This window comes from Oryctolagus cuniculus, chromosome 3, assembly GCF_964237555.1.
Source record: "Oryctolagus cuniculus chromosome 3, mOryCun1.1, whole genome shotgun sequence".
NCBI lineage: Eukaryota > Metazoa > Chordata > Mammalia > Lagomorpha > Leporidae > Oryctolagus > Oryctolagus cuniculus.
The window spans coordinates 183,864,788-183,889,555 of record NC_091434.1 but is presented as its reverse complement, the minus strand read 5'-3'; the positions used below and the strand labels follow the sequence as shown (position 1 = coordinate 183,889,555).

Below are 24,768 nucleotides of genomic sequence, written 5' to 3'. Positions count from 1 at the left end.
GGAATATTCTTGGGCCATAAACAGATGAAGAATTGTTATATTCTACAACACAGATGAGCCTCAAATTTATTATGCTAAATGACAGAAGGCAGACACAAAAGGTTACCTACTGTCTGATTCCATTTATATGAAGTGTCCACAATGGGCAAATTCATAGACAAAGTATTTTAGTGGTTGTCAAGGGCTCCAAGGAGGGGAGAGTGATGATGAAAATATTCTGAACTTAGACACTGGTGCTGATTGCACAGCCTTATTACTTTACTAAAATTCACTGAACTGGGGACTTTCAAAGGGCAAATATTATTATATGTGAATTTTATCTCAATAAAAATGTCGGCAAATGACATAAACTACAATGCCAAAACAAGTCCTAACTATAAGAGGAACCCTCTATAGGATAACAAAGTAAAAAGTCCAAGAATTACTCTTAGAAAATGCCATAAAGTTACTTTCCAAGCACATTAAAGCCAGAGCTCTGATTAAAAGTCATGCCCATGTGACTCACTATCAGCTGTAAGGAGCAGGGGTAGGACTGAAGCCTTACCTGTAGGAACGAATAAGGTGTGTCCCTGCTTCACCACACACTTGTAGCATTTCTCCACTTTGTCTCCAAAGAACACCTCACTCTGGGTCACAGATGAACTCCAAGATTCATAGAGTGCCAGATTTTCATCTGTTGGCTTTATCAAATAAAAGATCTTCTCACCCTGGAAGGAAGGAATACTATTATTAAAAAAGCAAAAGTCATTTTTCAGATGGTCAACATTAATCCAATTTCTCAAAGTAAATTAGACAATTATCAAATTTTTATGTTCATAAAATCTGCACATCTCATCAGTAGCTACTGCCTTTTTTTAAAAAAAAATTTTATTGATTATTTGAAAGGCAGAGTGACAGAGAGAAGAGATAAAGATTATCTTCCATCCTCTAGTTTACTCTTCAAGTGACTGCGACAGCTGGGTGAGGCCAAGCGGAAGCCCGGAGCCAGGACTCGCACTGGCACTCACGTCCTCAAGCCATCAACCGCGGGCGCTCAGGTGCATGAGGAGGAAACTGGACTGAAGCAGAGCAGCTGAAGTTGAGCCGGCACTCTGATATATGATGCAGGCATCGCAAGCCGCAGCTTTACCCCACAGTGCTACGTCACTCACCTTAGCGTTGCCATTAATAAAGATTTTCTTTTTTCTTAAAGATTTATTTATTTATTTATTTATTTGAAAGTCAGAGTTACACAGAGAGAGAAGGAGAGGCAGAGAGAGAGAAAGAGAGAAAGAGAGACGTCTTCCATCCACTGGTTCACTCCCCAAATGGCCGCAACGGCCAGAGCTGAGCCGATCCGAAGCCAGGAGATTCTTCCGGGTCTCCCACATGGGTAGAGGGGCCCAAGGACTTGGACCATCTTCTACAGCTTTCCAGGCCATAGCAGAGAGCTGGATTGAAAGTGGAGCAGCCAGAAAACGAACCTGTGCCCACCTGGGATCCCAGCACAGCAGGCAGCAGCATTAACCACTATGCCTCTGTGCCGGCCCCAGTAAAAATTTTCACAAGCGCTAATGCTCCTTGCCCAGCCAATGAGAAGTCAGTAAGGTCACACTGAAGACAGAGCTGTGAGAGGAGGTTAAGAGCCACAAACATCCTACTGACCTCACGTTTTCAAGGTATCAGAATAAGATGAAGTATCTCAAAATGTCATGGAACGTGCATACTGTGGGAAGACTATGTATAGACCTCAAAATAAACTTACCTTTTAATTCTATGTTCCACAGCTTTCTGTATAAGGTCCCAAGATAGAGTAACCTCTATTACATTGTCCTTTCTACTAGGGTCTATAACATAGGAGCCAGCACTGTGGCGTAGCAGGTAAAAACGCCGCCTGCTGTGCCGGCATCCCATATGGGCACGGGTTCAAGTCCCAGCTGCTCCACATCCGATCCAGCTCTCTGCTATGGCCTGGGAAAGCAGTGGAGGATGGCCCACATCCTTGGGCCACTGCATCCATGTCGGGGATCTGGAAAAAGCTCCTGGCTCCTGGCTTCCCATTGGCTCAGCTCTGGCCATTGTGGCCATTTGGGGAGTGAACCAGCAGATGGAAGACCTCTCTCTCTGCCTCTCTGTAACTCTGCCTTTTGAATAAATAAATAAATCTTCTCAAAAAATCTATAACATAACAATTATTTTTGAAGTTTACTTATTGATTTGTATTTATTTGAAAGTCCGAGTGACAGAAAGAGACAGAGATCTTCCTGCTGCCACTTTGCTCCCCAAATGCCCACAACAGCTGGGGCTGCGCTATGCTGAAGCCTGAAGCCAGGAACTCTATCCAAGTCTCCCTGACTAGCAGGGACCCAAGCCATAATGATTATTTTTGAAGACTGAAAAATAAATTTCCTTTCATGAACTCTTTGCTTCCTCACAAAGAAAAGGCATTGCAGAGGCTGGCATAGTACAGCAGGTTAAGCTGCTGTTTGCAATGCTGGCACCCCATATCTGAGCACCAAGTTCAAGTCCCAGCTCCTCTAATTCCCATCCAGCTCCCTGTTACTGTGTCTGGGAAGCAACAGAAGATGTTCCAACTAGCTATCATAACCCAACTGCAAGGCCAGAAGTAATTATCATTGTAATTTTTCTCCTTTTTAGGGATTTGATTTATGTATCAATGAATAATTGATTTACAGGAACAAAAAGAGACAAGGCTAAAAGAAACCAACTTAGATGGGAGGAAAAAAAGGAATAAAAAAGAACTAAATATAAATGAAGAACTTTCATTACCTGGGATAAAAATAATGCTAATGCTAAAGGCAAAGTGATAGCTCCTTCTTCTTCTTTTTTTTTTTTTTTTTTAGATTTATTCATTTATTTGGAAGTCAGAGTTACCCCAAGATAGAAGGAAAGGCAGAGAGAGAGAGTTCTCCCATCCGCTGGTTCACTCCCCAGTTAGCCACGACAGCCGGTACTGTGCTGATCCGAAGCCAGGAGACAGGAGCTTCCTCCAGGTCTCCCATGCGGGTGCAAAGGTCCAAAGACTTGGGCCATCTTCCACTGCTTTCCCAGGCCACAGCAGAGAGCTGGATCAGAAGTGGAGCAGCCGGGACTCAAACCAGCGCCCATATGGGATGTCGGCACTGCAGGCAGCAGCTTTACCGGCTACGCCACAGCACCGGCCCCTCTATTTCTTAAAAAGTAGAAAACTTCTCCCTTACAAATGCCTTTTACAGCACATGAATGTACTACTAGGAAAATACAGCTATTTATTTCTGTCAATAAGAACACAAAAACACTGCAGTCTTACCCAGAGGACATGGTACCAGACTGAAGTTCCTCCGAAGTCGATGTGGAAATCTGTGTAGCTGTCTTGAACTCCCATTAAGCAGTATTTCTGAACAAATGGCTTGGGAAAAACTGAATCATCTGGCCAATAATTTTCCACCCAGGAAAGTTTTCTGGCTATATCAGGGACCTCCACCAATTCAGACATCCTTTTAAAGAAACAAACCATACATATACACACTCCCACATAATGTAAGACTTCTTCTAACGGCTTCTCCCATATCAACCCAAACCAAATAATTACCCAGAATTCAGGGTAACACTACTGAGTTTAAAACATATCTCATTTCTTAATATTCTCTGAGCATGCCAAGGCAAAATTTACAACACTGCTATCACTGAACAACTTTAGAAGTCATGTTTCTTAACTAAAATGAATATATCATTAAACCATATTTAGCTAATACTCAGAATGCTAAACCAAAATGTTCAGAACTACTCACTTTGTATCTGAAAATTCAAGGCTGATCACATTCAACACTTTTGGTCTGTTAGGGTTCATGAAGTATTTAACATAATTGTGAAGTGTCATTTTGCTGTCTGCCTGCCTTGCCACATCAATGACATCTATCACTTTGTCACCACCTGCAGAGAAAAGTTATAGTCTTATTATTGAGCTTAGAAGTTGTATCAGTGGATACCCTAAATAAAAATATTTTAAAAACCCTATTTACTTGGTATGATAATTTACCCAACTATGAAACTACATAGCCTAGACAAAGATTTTGACAGATAGGGTTAGACAGTGAGAGAGAGAGACAGAGAGAAAGGTCTTCCTTCCGTTGGTTCACCCTCTAAATGGCCACTAAAGCCGGAGCTACGCCGATCCAAAGCCAGCAGCCAAAGCCAGCAGCCAGGTGCCTCTTCCAGGTCTCCCACACAGGTGCAGGGCCCAAGCACTTGGGCCATTCTCCACTGCCCTCCTGGGCCACAGCAGAGAGCTGGACTGGAAGAGGAGCAACCAGGACTAGAACCCGGCGCCTATATGGGATGCCAGTGCCGCAGGCGGAGGATTAACCAAATGAGCCACGGCGTGGGCCCCACTTCTATATCCTTACTGTTTAGGTCCAACTGAACCTGAGAAAAAGGGACAGCTTTTGAGGGAGAGTGAAGCCGTGACACAGAGCTGCATGAAGGCTTACACGCCTGCACGGTGATTTCTGGGCATAGCTCATGAGGACAGCAGATACAGTGTGCTGGTGTGTGCAAGCTGATGCCTTCTGGGTTTCAGTTTTCTCCTGAAAGAATTCAGAGAACTGACTTTTCCCTTCCTCAGATTCTAAGTGCACTGTTTCAAAAATCAGATCAGGTATTGGAGAATTGATGAGGAAGTTAACCAGGACAATTTCTGTTTTCCTGGTGGTGTTTTTTCTTTTAATATTCTTTGTCAAGAAAAATCAGTGAGTATGAAGCAAGAATAAGTTCAAATCAATGCCAGTGCACAAATGCTCAAGTCCTGATTTGTGGTACAGTTAGTTTTCCTATCAATCCATGAGGTGATCTTGTGGGCCACTGCACAGTCAATTTTACAACAGATTATAGGAAAAGGTGGAATTCAAAACATGGCAATACTTAACAAAAATAAGTATTCATGTAGACTTCTTTTTTCTTTAGGAAGTAACACAGTTCTGTTACAAATATTTCACTGAACTGCTTTGCTAATAAAAATAATAAATAACAAAAAAGTTAGCTATCAAGCAGTGTGAGCATCTTTTCCTATACTTTTCCTATTACACTAGTCATTTATTTATCAGTGCTAGCTACACAAACAGGTTTATCGTCACCCTCATACTCTATCAAATATTCAAATTTAATGGAATGTGAAGCCATAACTTGAACTGGATTTCATTACTGAAACAATTATCAATAAGAACTGTCAATCAACACCTCAATAAAGAGACAAATTCTCAGATATTCCACGCTAAAGAGCCAATGTATTGTAGTGGATATATGATTCCAAGTCAAGGTATCAATAATCTCTATTGCTAGCAAAAAATGCAACCTCCATAGGGATATATGGTTAGCTTTCTGTGTAAATGCCATATGAGAATGAATAAAGTAACCAAAAATATCAACGATATGGGAAAAGATAAAGGTTTTCCCCCTTGTTTCTTATGACTTTCTGGGCCTCAGAATTATCAAGATATCATTTAAATAGCAATGTTCACCAAGTCTTACAGACAGCCTGGAAAATCATCCTTTTTTACCGCCTGTCCTCTAGGCAGCAGGTCACAAGGTGGGTTCCAGGAGATGATGACCCAGTGGCATGCTGGCCTCTGGGAACTTGCACAGCATTCCACACATGTGGACAATCAATCCAGGTTCCCAGGATCTTACTGGGATCTGTAGCTGTTCCTCAGTAATGCTCTTCCCTAAGCAAGTTTCAGAAAATTTGATGATACAAAGAAAACTCTGGGATGAGGCTGAGTAAGTAAGAGTAAGCAAACTGCTTCATCCTGTGGCTGACAGTTGCAGGTCTGCTGAGAAAAGATATTTTTTAATATGGATGACACTGAATTTCACTTTTCTTGACTCCAGAAACTGAACTAAATTAACATTTCTTTATTCAACTTTTAATATTAGGACACTATCATTTTACTTTTACCATTATCATCTTACTTTTCTAAGTACTTAAAGGAATCAAGTTCGTACCTACATAACGTTCCACATCCATCACAGAAAAAGCAGGTGGAGGGAGCCTGAGTCCTAGGTCATCTAATTTAGGGACCATAATAGGGACATCAAATCCATGTTTCTCCAGGTATCTTTGTGTCAGTTGGTTGCCATGCATCTTCACAATGACTTCATCGGCACTACAGAAAGCATTAGAATAATGAGACATTTCTGTTGATAAGTTCAATTTTTTTATTTTTTATTTTTTTTCATTTTATTTGAAAGTCAGGGAGAGAGACAGTGAGAGCACACTTCCATCCACTGGATCATTCCTAAAATAACTACAACAGGCAGGGGTGGGCCAGGGCAAAGCCAAGAGACTAGAACTCTATTTATGTATTTTTTTTTAAGATCTGTTTATTTATTTGAAAGTCAGAGTTACAGAGAGAGAAGGACAGACTGAGAGAGATCTTCCATCTGCTGGTTCATTCCCAAAGTGGCCACAATGACCGGGCCTGGCCAGGCTGAAGCCAGGAGCTTCTTCCTGGTCTCCCATGTGGATGCAGAGCCCAAGGACTTGAGCCATCTTCTGCTTTCCCAGGCATGTTAGCAGGGAGCTGGACTGGAAGTAGAGCACCTGGGACTTGAAAGCCTATGGGATGCCGGCACTGAAGGTTGTGGCTTAACCCACTGCACCACAGCACCGGCCCCACTCTTTTTTTTTTTTTGTAAGATCTAATTTTTTTTTATTTTTTATTTTTATTATTATTTTTTTTTTGACAGGCAGAGTGGACAGTGAGAGAGAGAGACAGAGAGAAAGGTCTTCCTTTGCCATTGGTTCACCCTCCAATGGCCGCTGCAGCCGGCGCGCTGCGGCCGGCACACCGCGCTGATCCGATGGCAGGAGCCAGGAGCCAGGTGCTTTTCCTGGTCTCCCATGGGGTGCAGGGCCCAAGCACCTGGGCCATGCTCCACTGCACTCCCTGGCCACAGCAGAGAGCTGGCCTGGAAGAGGGGCAACCAGGACAGAATCCGGCGCCCCAACCAGGACTAGAACCCAGTGTGCCGGTGCCGCTAGGCGGAGGATTAGCCTAGTGAGCTGCGGCGCCGGCCAGATCTAATTATTTATTTTAAAGGCAGAGTGTGAGAGAGAGACAGAGAAAGAAAGAATCTTCCATCCACTGGTTCACTCCTCAAATACCCACAACAGCCAGGGCTGGGCCACGCTGAAGCCACAAGCTCCATCTGGTTTCCCACATGGGGAAGACACACAAGCACTTGGCCACCATGTGCCGCTACCCTGCTACATTTGCAGGGATTGAAAGCAGAGAAAGGACTTGATCCTGAAGGCACTCAATGTGGGATGCGGGTGTTCCAAGCTATGGCTTAACCCACTGTACCACAGTGCCCACACCCCCCCTTTTCTTAAGAGTTACTTATTTATTATTTGAAAGGCAGAGTTTCATTTTTAAAATACTATAGTAATGGTCTAATTCACAAAAAAGGTCTTCAAAAACTTCTTGGAAAATGCATTTTATGGAAATATGCATGAATTTCAAAAGTTTTACACAAAAATAAAAATCTTTTAATGCTATTTGCCACAAACTTTTTGACCCTCCCTTCAAATGCTTTATAATGATCTATATGAATAACTCTCAGCCTATCATACCTAATTTTCCTTTTAATAACAAGTGTTTCTACTATCCTAAAGTAAAATTCATAGCTATTATGATCTACTTAATTCAATACATGTAATTGGAAAAATATATAAAACACTCTAAATGTAGGAAAAGAAAAAAAGTTCAGGTACACTATAATAAAAGATATACTAAAATAATTCAATGTTTAAAATGAGGTATAATGAGGGGCTGGCGCTGTGGCATAGTGGGTAAGGCCACTGCCTGCAGTACCAACATCCCATATGGGTGCAGGTTCAAGACCTGGCTGCTCCACTTCCAATCCAGCTCTCTGCTATGGCCTGGGAAAGCGGTAGAAGATGCCCAAACCCTTGGGCCCCTGCACCTGCATAGGAGACCTGGAAGAAGTTACTGGATCCTGGCTTTGGATCAGCGCAGCTCCGGCCATTGTGGCCAACTGGGGAATGAACCAGTGGATGGAAAACCAACCAACCAACCAACCTCCCTCTCTCTCTCTCTCTCTGTGCCTCTCCTTCTCTCTGTGTGTAACTCTGGCTTTCAAAGTAAAAAAATAAATCTGTAAAAAAAAAATGAGGTATAATGAATGGATTTAATTTAATGGATTTAAGAGAAGTAAAAAAGATGAGCAACCACTTAATACAAGCTACATAGGAAACTGGAAGAACAAAGGTAAGGTGTATGTTAGAATAAAATCTAGTGTTGGAACAACTAAAACTAAAGATTTCAGCTGACAATACAACTCTACACAAATATCTGTCAGATACTTCAAACCCCAACAGAATGCAGAACAACTGTCTTTCTGTATCGTGCAGGATAAAAAGTATCCCTGGTGCCTGCTTAGAAACCAACGTTCCAACACCCTCACTGACACTGTGGACTCAGTGAGCTGTTCCAGCTGTAACCAGGTGCACCTCCAGATTCTCCCTCTGGCCACCAGTCTGTTACAGGCATTACACTTGAAAAACAAAAAAGATTCATGTATTGATTGGAAGTTAGAGAGAAGGAAAGACAGAGAGAGAGATCTTCCATCCACTGGTTCACTTTCCAGAGGGCCGCAACAGCCAAGCAGGGCCAGGCAGAAGCCAAGAGGTTCTTCTAGGCCTCCCGTGTGGGTTACAAGGGCCCAAGGACCTGGGCCAACTTCTGCTGCTTTTCCCAGGCCATAGCAGGGAGCTGGATCACAAGTGGAGCAGCCGGGACCTGAACCAGCACTGGCCCAGGATGCCCCACTGCAGGCGACAGCTTCACCTGCCATGCTACAACACTGATCCCAGGATTATACTTGAGTGTGGCCTATCCCCGTCACAGTCTTCCATCCGAAGAACTCCAGGTTAATAGGCTATTCTAGAATCCATCTCCCAGCTGCCTGCATGATACAGCTGCTGGGGCCAGCATTGTGGCACCCGACATGGGCTCTACTTTGAGTCCTGGCTGCTTCACTTTTGATCCAGCTTCACTTTCTGACTACTTTTGATTCAGATGTTATTTATTTAGAAAAGAGTCTCAAAATCTCAAAATAGGGGAGGAGGAGGAAAACGCACTCATCATATGAGTATTTTATACATTTCTGTGTTAATCACATCAAGTATATAATTTGGTAATTATTATCATCTATTATGATTTTAAATGAGTAAAGATCTTTGGAGTTCAACAAATCCCAGAAGACCCTACAGTAATGGTAATTAGTTTGAACATCTGTGGTTCTCATTTGTGTTCACTGCGGCAGAAAATCCACAGGCCAGTGTTTCCATCCCTAATTTCTGAGTCACAGGCCTACCTGAAAAAAATGAAAGCTATGGCTCCTTACCCTTAAAAAGGCACACACTCAAACTAACCAGGTCTAGGGCACACACACATTAACACACCACACATACAGGTCTAGGGTACACACGCACACTAACCACACATAGAGATCTAAGGCACACACACTAACACCACACATACAGGTCTAGGGCATACATTCAAACTAACCACACACAGAGATCTAGGGCACACACTCACTAACACACCACACATACAGGTCTAGGGCATACATTCAAACTAACCACACACAGAGATCTAGGGCACACACTCACTAACACACCACACATACAGGTTTAGGGCACACTTTCACACTAACCACACAGAGATCTAGGGCACACACTCACTAACATACATACAGGTCTAGGGCATATACTCAAACTAACCACACACAGAGATCTAGGACATACAAACTAACACCACACATACAGGTCTAGGGCACACACTCACACTAACCACACAGAGATCTAGGGTACACACTCACTAACATACATACAGGTCTAGGGCATACATTCAAACTAACCACACACAGAGATCTAGGGCACACACTCACTAACACACCACACATACAGGTCTAGGGCACACACTCACTAACACACCACACATACAGGTCTAGGGCACACACATACCTCACATACAGATCTAGGGCACACACACACACACACATACACTAACACACCACACATACAGGTTTAGGGCACACACTCACACACACACTAACACCACACATACAGGTCTAGGGCACACACACACACACACACATACACTAACACACCACATATACAGGTTTAGGGCACACACTCACACACACACTAACACCACACATACAGGTCTAGGGCACACACACACACACACACATACACTAACACACCACATATACAGGTTTAGGGCACACACTCACACACACACACACTAACACCACACATACAGGTCTAGGGCATACACTCAAACTAACCACACACAGAGATCTAGGGCACACACTCACTAACACACCACACATACAGGTCTAGGGTACACACATACCTCACATACAGGTCTAAGGCACATACACACACCACACATACAGGTCTATGGCATACCCTCAAACCTACCACACATACAGGTCTAGGGCATACACACTCACATTAACACACCACACATACAGGTCTAGGACACATTCACACTAACAAACCACACATAGAAATCTAGGGCACACACACACACCACACATACAGGTCTACAGCATACACACACACACTAACCACACATAGAAATCTAGGGCACACACACACACCACACATACAGGTCTACAGCATACACACACACACTAACCACACATAGAAATCTAGGGCACACACACACACCACACATACAGGTCTACAGCATACACACACACACTAACCACACATACAGGTCTAGGGCACACACACACCACACATACAGGTCTACAGCATACACACACACACTAACCACACATACAGGTCTAGGGCACACACACACCACACATACAGGTCTACAGCATACACACACACACTAACCACACATACAGGTCTAGGGCACACACACACACACGCTAACACACCACACATACAGGTGTAGGGTACTCACAGAACTCTGAAGACCAGATTGAAAACTCTGGGCCTGGCCTCATACCAAACAAGCAACCATGGTTCTGAAACCAGTAATACTGGGGAAGAAAGCCTTTAACACTATAAAAATCTATGTGTTTTGTATGTTTTCTTCTCTCAGCAGACCTGAGGGAGCCCACAGTAGATGTTCATCATTATCTATTTCTTATTTCTGGAATAAGGGGCAGAGGAATAGTCAGGAATCCTAAAAATTGAGGAGAAATAGCAGGGTTTTTTATTTCCAGATTTTACATAATTTCATAATAGGCTGGGTGTGATACCATGATTTAAATTTGAATTGCGTTTCCCCTTTTTAGTAAGCCTGGATATGATCTTTGTAAAAGCCTATTAAGCACTATCCCTCTAAATAGATGTCAGGCAGTGAGTAGGAAATGATCTAAATTAGCATGATTAAATGTATTATAATGCTTTTGACTCTCTTTAAGCCACAGCCAACTCAAATGTATTCCACTATTTAAAAAAATAAAAATCAGTTCTGTTGCAACCAGAGGCTGAGCAGTGTTTGTGTGCATGTTTCTAGTGGAGCTAGCATAGACAGATTTGAAAACACATGAGAAAAAGCCAGCGCTGAACAGAAGGTGAGGTGAAAGACAGGTAACGTAACGAACCCAGCACTGAGAGCCACTGTCTCCGACAGACAGACTCCAGCCTGTCTGTCTGGAACCCACAGTTAAGCATGTTTTATGGGGGCCCAGCATGCACATACACAAACATTCCATGAAAAAGGGCTTACTGGCTCCCATCAGCTGCAATACACTGACATTTTCTATTCTTTTTCACTAAGGAAAAAAAAGTGAGAACAATAGTGGGATGCAGCCTTGAGTTTCAAAATACTGCTTCGGGTAGTCCCTCTGTCAGCCAACAAATATTCTTCAACCGTCTGAGCAGAACAAGTACGCATACCTTGGGAAGACTCGAGAACGCAATTCCCTAACAAAAGTCCGAGTTCCAGCCTGCACGGGTTTGGAGCCATCATCAGCTTCTGTGTAGTCGTGCCTGTGCCAGTTCCTCCTCTTCTTCACTGGAGTTTTAGAAAATTAAAATAGTTTTTGGTAAGTGGTGATACCATGTATTTCCTAATAACGCGACATAACCAGAAATAATAATTGTGAGTACAGTAAAAACACTTAAAGTTTTCAGTGCATTTGCAGACTGCAAAAGTAAATTTCACCTAATGTGATGCTGCAAATATGGCAATTAACTGAGTTTTCCAAACCTCGTTTTATTTCAAAATAATTTAGAAATTACATCAGTGGGGCTGGCGCTATGGTGTAGCGGGTAAAGCCGCTGCCTGCAGTGCTGGCATCCCATGTGGACGGCAGTTTGAGTCCTGGCTGTTCCACTTCTGATCCAGCTCTCTGCTGTGGCCTAGGAAAGCAGTAGAAGACAGCCCAAGTCCTTGGGCCCCTGCACCCACATTGGAGACCTAGAAGAAGCTCCTGGCTCCTGGCGTCAGATCAGCACAGCTCCAGCATTTGCAGCCATCTGGGGAGTGAACCAGCAGATGCAGGTCCTCCCTCTCCCTCCCTCCCTCTCTCTCTGGCTCTGCCTCTCTGAAACTCTGCCTTTCAAATAAATACATAAATCTTTTTTTTAAATTACATCAAAAGATTCAAGTCAGCAGATGAAGTCTTTGGTGACATCCACATTTACACATACTGTAGCACTTCCAAGTAATTTAGAATTATGATTTTCATGAGAACATTTCGTTATGATTATCCAATCATTCTCTCCGCACAGGGCCTCCTGCCCCGCATCAGGAGTCTCTTAACAGCACAATGCGCTTCTCTTTCAGCTGACAGTTCGCTCCCCAGATAAGCACAGGTACTCGACACACAAGAGCAAGTGCCTGAGTCACAATTAAAGGAGACAAGTGAGATGGTAAAGTGATCAGCTCTGTGGTAGTTCTGATACTAAGCTGTGGTTCTGCAGTTCTGGGGGTGATAATCCGGAGCGGTCACAGCAATCCAAATCCGGAGGCTCGGACTCGATTCCTGGTCCAGCACTAACGGCCTCTGCAGCCCCTGGCAGCTCCCTGGCGCATCTGAGATTCCCAGGTGGGGAGCAAGGGGCGGGTTAGAGCCTCAAGACCCTCAACAAAGAAGGAGAAGCTGTGCACATCCCTCTTCCATGCAGGGGCACCCCCGCAGCTCATGTGTGCAGCAGCAGTGCTCGTGTTAATTCTGTATTTTGTTTACTTTCATGAGAGCCAGAGACGACCTCTACCCCGCAGTCCACAATGGCCACGATGAGACGGGTGGTGGCCAGAGCCCAGACAGCAGTCCAGGTCTCCCGCATGGGGGGCAGAAATGGGACCATCACTGCTGCCTCCCAAGGTCTGCATTAGCAGGTGAAGTCAGGAGACACAGCCAGCTACTGACCCCAGATCACTGACATGGGACACGGCCACCTTTTCTGCTGGACTCAATGCCTGATCCTCAGTTATTTTTTTAAAATTAATACATAATAGTTGGACATATTTTTAGTGTACAGTGTGCCATTTCTTTTTTTAAAAAAAGATTTTCTTTATTTGAAAGACAGAGTTACCAAGAGAGACAGAGAGAGATATCTTCCATCCAATAATTCATTCCCCAGATGGCCGCAACAGCCGGAGCTGCGCTGATCTGAAGCCAGGAGCCAGGAGCTTCTTCCGGGTCTCCCACATGGGTTCAGGGACCCAAGGACTTGGGCCATCTTCTACTGCTTTCCCAGGCCATAGCAGAGAGCTGGATCGTAAGAGGAGCAGCCGGGACTAGAACCGGCACCCATATGAGATGCTGGCGCTTCAGGCCAGGGCTTTTAACCCACTGCGCCACAGCACGGGCCACAGTGTGACATTTCAATACATGCATACAGCGCTGATAATCAGGGTAACTGACGTATCATCACCTCAGTCATTTACCAGTTCTTTGTACTGGGAAGAGTCTAACTACTCTTTCAATTAACTGTATATTGCAAAATAGCTAGCAAGATTTCAGTTTTAGATATTTCTATTGGGGCCGGTGCCGTGGCACAGGAGGTTAATCCTCCACCTGCGGTGCTGGCATCCCATGTGCATGCCAGTTCTAGTCCCAGCTACTCCACTTCTGATCCAGCTCTCTGTTATGGCCTAGGAGGGCAGTAGAAGATGGCCCAAGTCCTTGGGGCCTGCACCTGTGTGGGAGACCAGGAAGAAGCACCTGGCTCCTGGCTTCAGATCGGTGCAGCTCCAGCCATTGCAGCCATTTGGGGAGTGAACTAGTAAATGGAGGACTTTTCTGTCTCTCTTTCTCACTGTCTGTAACTCTACCTCTCAAATAAAATCTTTAAAATAAATAAATATTTCTATTTTAAGCTTGAAAATCACTTTTCAAGTGATTTAAGAGAGATTTTCCATGATTCTGAAAAATAGACTGACGTCTGCAACGTATAATGCACTGAAAAAGCTACATGCAAACTCTGCAGTAAAGCAAGTGAAATGTTGACAGCAGCATCTAGATACTACAGATTCACAGCTACTCACTGTAAAATCGCTTCAGTTCTCCCTGTAATTTTGAACATTTTCATAATAAAAATGTTAGAAAACAACTCAATGATTCTAATTTATTTTAAATTCTCACCTTACAAAGATACTAATACTGGGTTTTCATATGCATATAGAGAAATAACAATAAAAATCAATATTGTGCAAATAAGGCTTCTTCACATCTAAAAATCTAGAACAAGACCCTCAAGTAATTTCTGGCAGGCAGATCTTCAATATGGAAGGTCTTTTTAATCTCATGAGACAGATTCAGAATCACAAAGTAATCTTCCTCAGAGATTCTATTAAGGCATTTTTGTGAGTTTCTCACATTTAGAAATCACCCCTAAAGTTCAAGAATATTTCATTCCAGGTGTTTTTCTACTACCTATCGACATATAACTCCATTTATTTTCAACTGGGATCACAGTGTTTATCCTACTTACCTTTCCTACTAGTTCATGAGCATTTTATCCTTACTAAATATTCAAAAGTGATTTAAAGACAACCTAGAATTTAAGATGTAGACGGATGTACTATAATCATTGTTTGATTCTTCAGTACTTAGTTCATTCTTAATCTTTCTTTAAACAAAGCTGAGATTAATGTTTATATACATTAATCTGTTTCCCTGATTAATTCCTCAGGATAGAGCCCAGAAAGGCCAGAAGGAAGGTGGACATTTAAAAATTACCTGAGGGGCAGGCATTGGCACAGAGGTTAAGACCCAGCTCAGGGCTCCCACACCCCATCCTGGACGCTTGGAATCTGGTACTGGTTTTGGTTCCCATTCCAGCTTTCTGCTGTTGTACAACCTGAGAGGCAACAGGTGAGGGCTGGCTCAGGTGGTCAGCCTCGGCCGCTCACTTGGGAGACCCAGACTGAGCTGGGGCTCCTGACTTCAGCCAGGCCCAGCCCAAGCTGTTGTGGATATTTGGGGATGAGAGATCTCTGAGTGTCTCTCTTCTCTGTATCTCTGCCTTTCAAATACATAAAGTAAATAAAAATGTTAAATACATATACTGCAAAACCGCCTTCAGAAAATGACAGCGACTCACATTCCAGCATTACATAAGCAGCCCAGGATAAAGCCGTGAGTTAACAATGAGCATCATCAAAAAAAAAAGTTGCCATTTATTATTTTTAAAGATTTTTATTTATTTATTTTATTTATTTATTTTTTTTGTTTGTTTGTTTTTTTTTTTTTGTTTTTGACAGGCAGAGTGGACAGTGAGAGAGAGAGACAGAGAGAAAGGTCTTCCTTTGCCGTTGGTTCACCCTCCAATGGCCGCCGCGGCCGGCGCGCTGCGGCCGGCGCACCGCGCTGATCCGATGGCAGGAGCCAGGAGCCAGGTGCTTTTCCTGGTCTCCCATGGGGTGCAGGGCCCAAGCACTTGGGCCATCCTCCACTGCACTCCCTGGCCACAGCAGAGGGCTGGCCTGGAAGACGGGCAACCGGGACAGAATCCGGCACCCCGACCGGGACTAGAACCCGGTGTGCCAGCGCCGCTAGGCGGAGGATTAGCCTAGTGAGCCGCGGCGCCGGCCCTTTATTTATTTATTTTAAAGGTAGAGTTACAGATAGTGAGAGAGAGAGACAGAGAGAAAGGTCTTCCTTCCGTTGGTTCACCCCCCAAATGGCTGCTACGGCCGGTGCTATGCCGATCCGAAACCAGGAGCCAGGTGCTTCCTCCTGGTCTCCTATGCAGGTGCAGGGCCCAAGCACTTGGGCCATCCTCCACTGCCTTCCTGGGCCACAGCAGAGAGCTGGACTGGAAGAGAAGCAACCAGGACTAGAACCAACGCCCATATGGGATACCAGCGCCACAGGCAGAGGATTAACTTAGCACGCCACGGCACAGGCCCCAAAAGTTGCCCATTTAATAAGTGAACTATGGTTGTATTGTTTCAATTTTCATTTCTGCAGAACAGATTAAGCAGTGAGGCTCACTGGCTTTGGGATTAGACAGATCCGAATCCAAACTTCCGCTCTGCCAAAAAGCCATGTGAAAGAGCTAGGTAAGTATTTCTTCTCATTTCTCACACAGCATTTTCATAAATCTCAAAGGAGAAAACACAGGTTAAGCACCCACCCACTCTAGTCCCTGGCATGTAGTGAGCCGCCAATTTCTATCCTTTCCTTTCCAATAAGCTGATCTGTGCGAGGTTAACAAAAGGATACAATTGTCCTGTTGGGCCAACATACTTAAAAGCGGCCACTGAATCAGAAAAGGGGCCACTGAAGGGATATTTTAGCAGCAGTCACAGGAGGGAAAAAATTTTGTGCTTGGATTGCATGTGTCTGAGAAACACAGAGAACATATTAAGTATTGGGCTGTTTTTGGTATTTGCCTTCAAATAGAACTCTTAATTCCCATCAAGAGGGAAGAATCTAAGTTCACCCTACTAGGTGGTTTTTTTTTTTTTTTTTTTTTTTTAAGGCAGAGTGGACAGTAAGAGAGACAGAGAGAGAAAGGTCTTCCTTTGCCGTTGGTTCACTCTCCAATGGCTGCGGCGGCCAGCGCGCTGAGGCCAGCGCACCGTGCTGATCCAAAGGCAGGAGCCAGGTGCTTATCCTGGTCTCCCATGGGGTGCAGGGCCCAAGGACTTGGGCCATCCTCCACTGCACTACTGGGCCACAGCAGAGAGCTGGCCTGGAAAGAGGGGCAACCGGGACAGAATCCGGCACCCCAACTGGGACTAGAACCCGGTGTGCCAGCGCCGCAAGGCGGAGGATTAGCCTAGTGAGCCGCGGCGCCGGCCACTAGGTGGTTTTATACTGTCTAAATCATATCTATAGGAAGGACCCCTGGGAACTCAGACAGAAACAGGAAACTCAGTATGACAAGCAGAGAGGCTTAAAAGCATCAAGAAGGAGATCAAATGGGATGACCCGAATTGGGGAAAGAGAGCATACAATCCAGATAACACAGATGGCTGGTTCTGAGGCATTTTCCGTATGAGACCTCAGAGTTGGACCCTTGCCCAGAAGACAGTGGCTGATGAGAAATATGCAAAGGGCCATGTCACAGGCAAACTTCTCTCTGAAGCACCATTACTCAGAATGCACACCATGGTCCATTATGGCTGTGTAATCCAATCAATTCAATGAGGATGGCAAGGGTTTTAAAGAATTAAACATAGAGGGAAAATACAGTGTACCTCTTGTAGTATAGTACCTTATCCTGCCTCAGAGTGACACAACAATATTTCACAAACATAAAGTCAAATGATCTCATTTTGGAATTATATACTTAAACTGTAAAATAGATTGGTTATAAATTTTAGTTCTATTTCCCTTGAGATAACAATATTAAATTCTTCTCTAAGAATTACTCTTGGTCAACAATTATTTCAAGTTACATATCACATAGTTCAACATTACCCAGAGTAAAATCCTTTAAAAACTGTTTATGACAATTAACTAGTACATTAAGCATATAACAATTCTAGTAATTGCTAGGCACAAGTTTTATACTATAAAACAAAATAAGACAACTTGTATTTTATAAGAAATCATTTTAATGCATTTCAAATAAAATATTTGCCTCTTACAAAGAAATTTTAATAAAACAGATGAGTAGTCAGTTGCTAATTGCTTTTTAAAAATGTTATGACACCTGAACAAAATTGGTATTAAAAAAAGTGCCAGAAAAATAGCACTTTTATAAAGTATAGGAGTCATAGTACAGGTTGCCTACAGTCAACTCAAGTGAGTCTCAAGGTAAGTTCCTTCTAGTTTTAAAATGACAAAATCTACAATTTTTCCTTTAATTTTGTAAATTAGTTTGCAGCCTCACTTTTTTTAAAGAAATAGTTATAATCATTGTCTGTCATGTTTGTGCAATGACAGCGTTTCAGTTCATCTTCTAGGAGCATCTGCAAGAGGCTAAGACTCAGTGCTGTTTGATATGAGGTCTTGGTACCCTGCAGAGGATGTCAAGGCTTCCCTGCCTCTTAGGGAGAAGAATGTGGTCAGAGACTCGGTCTGGCCTGTCCTCAGTACCTCTTTCTTTAAGGTCTCCTGGCCTCAAGCGAGAGGATTTAAGCAGAAAGGATAGCTGGACAGGACTCCAGGTCAAATACAACATGGCACAGTGGCTTAAGTGCCACCTGCAATGCTGACTTCCCCTAAGAGCCCTGGTTCAAGCCCAGCCTCTCCACTTCCAATCCAGCTCCCTGCTAAGGCACCTGGCACAGCAGAGGAAGACGGCCCAAGTCTTCAGGCCTCTGTACCATGACTGGATGAGTTATAGGCTCCTGGTTTCGGCTTGCCAGCCCCAGGAATTGCAGCCATCTCTCTAACTCTCTCTTCCAAATAAATACATGAATCTTTAAAAAGAAATGACAAACTCAGAAAATATAAGTCATATTTTAGCCTATCAGTGCCCTTATCTTCTCCTTAAAAATCACAGATATATGTGCATATGTCTTTTTTTTAAGATTTTATTTATTTATTTGAGAGGCAGAGTTACAGACACAGAGAGAGACAGACAGAAAGGTCCTCCATCAGCTGGTTCACTCCCCAGATGGCCGCAACAGCTGGAGCCTGGCTGATCAAAGCCAGGAGCCAGGAGCTTCTTAGAGGTCTCCCACGTGGGTGCAGGGGCCCAAGGACTTGGGCCATCTTCTACTGCTTTCCCAGGCCATAGCAGAGAGCTGGATCACCAGGACACAAACCAGTGCCCATATGGGATGTTGGCATCGCAGGCAGAGGCTTTAGCCCACTGTGCTGCAGCACCTGCCCACAGTTAAGTCTTTTATTGTGTAGTTCCCAAATGCTTCTGATAGAGCTTTTATTTGCAAAATTAGTCTAAATCAGTCTCCAGTATCAGAAAAATTTTATCTACCTCACTCGTCAAACAGAAAGCTTTGAAAATATGAGTTTGGGGGCTCTACACTGGCAATCAACAATGTCAGTATTTTTCTCCTTGTTCTTTTAACTTACCTTCATGTAAAATCTTGCCTAATATAACTAACCAGCATCACTAAAGCACTACCACGCACATGTTCAATATATCAGTTTTTATTTCAGCTTCTAATACTTACTCAAAGAAGAACCATGTAGAACTGCACAGTTGGGACAGTGATACAGGTCAATGTCAACTGCATGGTGCTCTTCTACGCCAACACAGCTATGACAAAGAAAAACGGAGCCAGTGTTGTCAATCAGCTGAAAGGCTTAACTACAATACAACAGGTGGATTCAGCTGAGAAACGCACAACAAATTTTTTAGGGCACAGAAACACTAAAGCATCAATTTTATTCTCTTCTCTACACACTTGCTGAAGAATTATAGGAGAGAAAATACTCCAATCTATATGAAGTGATTCACTGTTAGCAGCAGTAGACATCAGAAATAATGCAAACATAAGCCATAAACTCTTTAACCATAATGTAAATGCTACCTGGTAGGGAACGGATGTCAAAAAGAATATGAATTCAAAGATAAATTATAATGAAGATCTGAAATCATTTAAGCTAAACAATGAAAATATAACATAACAAAATTTGAGGTATACATAACATACAAACAGAAATGTATAGCTTTAAATTCCTGCGTTAGAAAAAGAGAGGCAGAGAGGCTAGTGTTGTGGTCAAGCAGGCTCAGCCACCACCTGCAACACCAGCATCCCATACTGAAGTGGGTGCTGAGTCCCCAGCCGCTCCACTGCCCATCCATCTCCCGGCAAATCCACCGGGGAAGGCAGCACATCCCAAGTGCTGGGCCCCACCCACCTACAAGGGAAACTGAGATGGAGCTCTGGCTCCTGGCTTGGCCACCTAAGGAGTGAACCAGGAGTGGATAATCAATCAATCAATCTCTCCCCCCCCACACACACACCCCATGCTTTTCAAAAACATCAAATAAACAAGATTGTAAAATTTCAAAACAACAGAAGGAAAAATAAAGGTAAGTGCAGACATCAATGACATAGACAATAAACATGTAATAGAGCAAAGAAGCCCCTTTTTTTTTTTCTTAATTTGAAAGGCGGAGTTACAGAACGTGGGCAAGGATCTTCCATCTGCTGGTTCACTCTCCAAATGCTCACAACAGTCAGGGCTGAGCCAGGCCAAACCCAGACACTTCTATATCTCCCACGTGGGTGCAGGGGCCCAAGCACTTGGCCACCCTCTGCTACTTTCCCAAGTGCATTAGCAGGGATCTGGATTGGAAGTGGAGCAGCTGGGACTTGAACAGTGCTCATTTGGGATCTGGGTGCTGCCGGTGGTGGTTTTACCCACTATGTCACAGTGCCAGCTCCAGAATTTTTTTTTTTAATTTCCGAGACATAGGGAGCTCCCATCAGCTGGTGTACTCCCCAAATGCCCTGGTGTGAACCAGGTCCAAGCCAGGAGCCAGGAATTCAATCCAGGTCTTCCATGTAGGAGGCAGGGACCCAACTGCTTCATCACCTGGTGCCTCCATGGTGCGAATAGCAGGAATGTGGAACCAGGAGTGGGGACTGGAACCCAGGCACTCAGATATGGGATGCAGGGTCCCCAACTGGCATCTCCATCACTAAGACAAATGCCTACTCCAACAAAACTTGACTCTTTGAAAAGATAAAAGGGGCAAACCTCTATCAAGATCAAGATAATAGAAAGAAGACATAAATAACCAATATTAGTAATGACAAACAATTAATTCTATAGACATTAAATGTAAAAGAGGGTATTCTGAACAGTTTTATGCTAAGAGATTTAGAAATACAGACATGAGCAAGCCTGAGTCACAAAAAAAAAACAGAACATCTGAACAGCCTGTCACCTGCAAATGCTATGGCTGCATAGGCAGAAAATGTAAAATACATACATACATTAAAAGAATCAATAAAGACCGATATAATATTAATACATAATAAGCTATTTCTATATTCCAACAATATAAAGCTAAAAGTGAAACAAAATACCATGTATAATTGCATAAAAATATCAAATATACTGGAATAAACTTAAAAAACCATGCAGGATTTCTTTAAGGAAAATTATAATACATTTTTATACAGATTTCTGAGAAGACCTAAATAAACTGAGATACACGTTATGATAACAGATTTGAAATTTAATGAAGATATTAATTCTTCCCAAAGTGAATTTTGGATTCAATTTTTAAAATTTATTTATTTATTTATTTATTTGAAAGAGAGAGAGAGAGAGAGAGATTCTCTATCCACTGGTTCACTCCCAAAATAGCTGCAACAGCCAGGGCTAGGCTGGGGCCAAAGCCAGACACCAGGAACTCCATCTGGCCTCTTCCAAGGGTGGCAGGTGCCCACATACTGCAGCCATCTTCTGCCACCTGCACAAGTGCTGGAGCAGGAAACAGGATCCAAAGTGAAAGAGAACTCAACCCAGCATCCCACTGTGCCACAACACTGGCGCCTATAGTCACAATTTAAAACTAATCAAAACTTGTGGGGGCCGGCACTGTGTGCAGAGGGTTAATGCCTGGCCTGAAGCACCAGCATCCCATATGGGCGCCAGTTCGAGTCCCAGCTGCTCCACTTCTGAGCCAGCTCTCTGCTATGGCCTGGAAAGGCAGTGGAGGATGGCTCAAGTCCTTGGGCTCCTGCACCCACACGGGAGACCCGGAAGAAGCTCCTGGCTTCGGATCAGCACAGCTCCGGCCATTGCAGCCAATTGGGGGTGAACCATTGGATGGAAGACCTCTCTCTCTGCCTCTCTTCTCTCTGTGTAACTCTTTCAAATAAATAAATCTTCTAAAAAATTAAAAAAAAAAATTGTGGCCCCTGACAAGCTGATGTGATGTAGTTTGATGTAATTATAAGGGACAAGAATATGCAAGGCAGGGACAGATGTGGCACGGCAGGTTAAGCCACCACTTGGAATACCCACATCCCATATCAAAGCCCATGAGTCCTGCTTCCATTTCTTTCTTTGTTTCTGTTCTTTTTTTTTTTTTTTTTTTTTAAGATGTAGATACTTATTAGAAGGACAGAGTTGGGGGGGAGCTGGGGAGGCACCCTCTTCCATCCACTGGTTTACTCTCACAAGATGGTGGCAATAGCCCAGCCTAACCAGGCCAAAAGCCAGGAGCCAAGAACTTCATCCTGGTCCCCCATCTACTTCTATTTCTAATTCATTCTGCCACTAATGCACCCCCTGGTAGGCAGTAGTGATAGCCAAAGTACGTGGATCCCTTCCACCCACCTGGGAAACCTGATGGAATTCCTGGCACAGCCTTGGCTGTTGTGGGCATTTGGGAAGTGAATCTGTGGATGGAAGAGCACTTTCTCTGTCATTCTGCCTCTCAGATAGGTGAAAACAGGAGTGCAAGGCAATCTTAGAAAAAACAAAAACGTCTGCCATGCATCAAGACTTATTTACAGGAGTTGAGACAACATGGAACAGATGCTGGCACCCAAAAACAAAGCCATGCGTTTGTGCACACTTAGGTATAACATAAGAGCACACAGCAGCTTAGCATTCTCAATGCAGGGCTGCGCGGCTGGACAGGAAACTCAGTGAAATCAGACACCTGTCCCACAACAAAAAGCTGTCTTCACAACAGATTAAAAAACACAACAGGGGAAGTACAAGAATGTAATAATACAGAAAATACCTTTATGACTTCATGGAAGGAAGGGCTGTCTTAGTCCAAACACAAAAAGCACTATCCATTAAGGGATAAGACTTGTAACTTCAGTGATATTAAAATTTCTTTTCATTAAACTATAAAGAGTTAAAAGGTAAGCAAAAGAAGACACTGCAATACAGATACCTATCAAAGGAATTATACCCACAATATAATGAAATAAAAATAAAAAGGAGCCCAATAAAAATGGACAAAAGATTTGGATGGATTGAGGCTAGCATTGTGATGTAGCAGCTGAAGCCACCACCTGTGACACTGGCATCCATATCAGCACTTCTGATCCAGCTCTTTGCTGGATGGGAGACCTGGCTTTGGCCTGGCCCAGACCACTTGAGGAGTGAACCGATGGACAGTAGATCTCTCTTCCCTTCACTCCCTGCACCCTGGCCTGCCTTACACACACACACACACACACACACACACACTACACAACACATGTATCTAAAAAATCACTGGGTAGGGGCCAGCACTGTAGCATAGCAGGTAGAGCTGCCACCTACAGTGCCACCCTCCTATACGGGTGCCGCTTTGAGTTCCAGCTGCTCCAATTCTGATCCAGCTCCCTGCTAGTGTATCTGGTAAAGCAGCAAAAGATGGCCCAAGTCCTTGGGCCCCTGCACTCACGTGGGAGAAGCAGAAGAAGCTGCTGGCTCCTGGTTTCAGATAGGTCCAGCTCTGGCTGCTGTGGCCATTTGGGGAGTGAACCAGCAGGTGAAAGACCTCTTTCTCTCTTTCTCTCTCTCTCTCTCTCTCTCTCTCTCTCTCTCTGCCTCTGCCTCTGCCTCTCTGTAACTCTGCCTTTCAATTAGGTAAATAAATCTTTGTTAAAAAAAATCACTGGGTAGAGAATTCATACTTCCCAATTTCAAAAACTACTTCTTAAAGCTACAGTGATCAAGACAGCATGGTACTGGCATAAGGATGGACATATAGATCAGTGTAATGAGAACTGAGAGCTCAGAAATAAACCCTTACATTTATTGCCAACTGATTTCTCACAAAGGTACCATGATCATTCAATAACGAAACAATCATTTCAACAAATGGTACTAAGATAATACACATGCAGAAGAATGCTTCAGACCCCTTCTAAACACCTGTACTCTAAAGATTAACTCAGATGAGTCGTTTTCCTGTATGTGCAAACCAAAACTAAAAAGCTCCTAAAATAAAGCACAGGAGTAAATCTTCACATCCTTGGATCACCACTAGATGGTTTCCTGGACCCAACTTCAAAAGCACAACAGACAAAAAGAAAAACAGATAAATTAGGCTTAACACTACAGTCAGAAAGTGCCTGTTTGGTTTGGTGTGCAATAATTAACTGAGGATGGAAAGGACAGACAGGTATGAGGAAAGGAAAGGGTAGTCTGGAAGAAACAGTGAATTCCAGACCTCTCTTTCAGGGTCTCATGCTTTGTCACCACCACCCCACCACCCCACCCCGCACCAAGCAATGTTTAGCATGTGGTACAGATCCAGAGTAGGAGTTAGGATTAACGTAGGTAAAGAAAGGGAGGTAAGGATATTCACAAGGATTTAATATAACAATAACCCATGAAGTTTAAGCAGGACCGAAGGGGCATGAAGACAGAGGGTAGTGAACGGAAAGTGAA

General features: G+C 43.6%; 1 protein-coding gene across 1 annotated transcript in view; it reads right to left on the bottom strand.

The window, feature by feature from the left end:
- The window catches only part of KDM7A (lysine demethylase 7A), a 97,814-nt gene that overhangs the window by 35,816 nt on the left and 37,230 nt on the right, over positions 1 to 24,768 (bottom strand). The window contains exons 2-7 of the mRNA XM_051835658.2: positions 19,578 to 19,663; positions 11,930 to 12,047; positions 5,980 to 6,140; positions 3,771 to 3,912; positions 3,290 to 3,476; positions 545 to 707 (exon numbers count right to left, since the gene is read on the bottom strand). Coding sequence (XP_051691618.2) covers positions 545 to 707; positions 3,290 to 3,476; positions 3,771 to 3,912; positions 5,980 to 6,140; positions 11,930 to 12,047; positions 19,578 to 19,663 — 857 coding nt within the window. The remainder of the gene's footprint in view (positions 1 to 544; positions 708 to 3,289; positions 3,477 to 3,770; positions 3,913 to 5,979; positions 6,141 to 11,929; positions 12,048 to 19,577; positions 19,664 to 24,768) is intronic.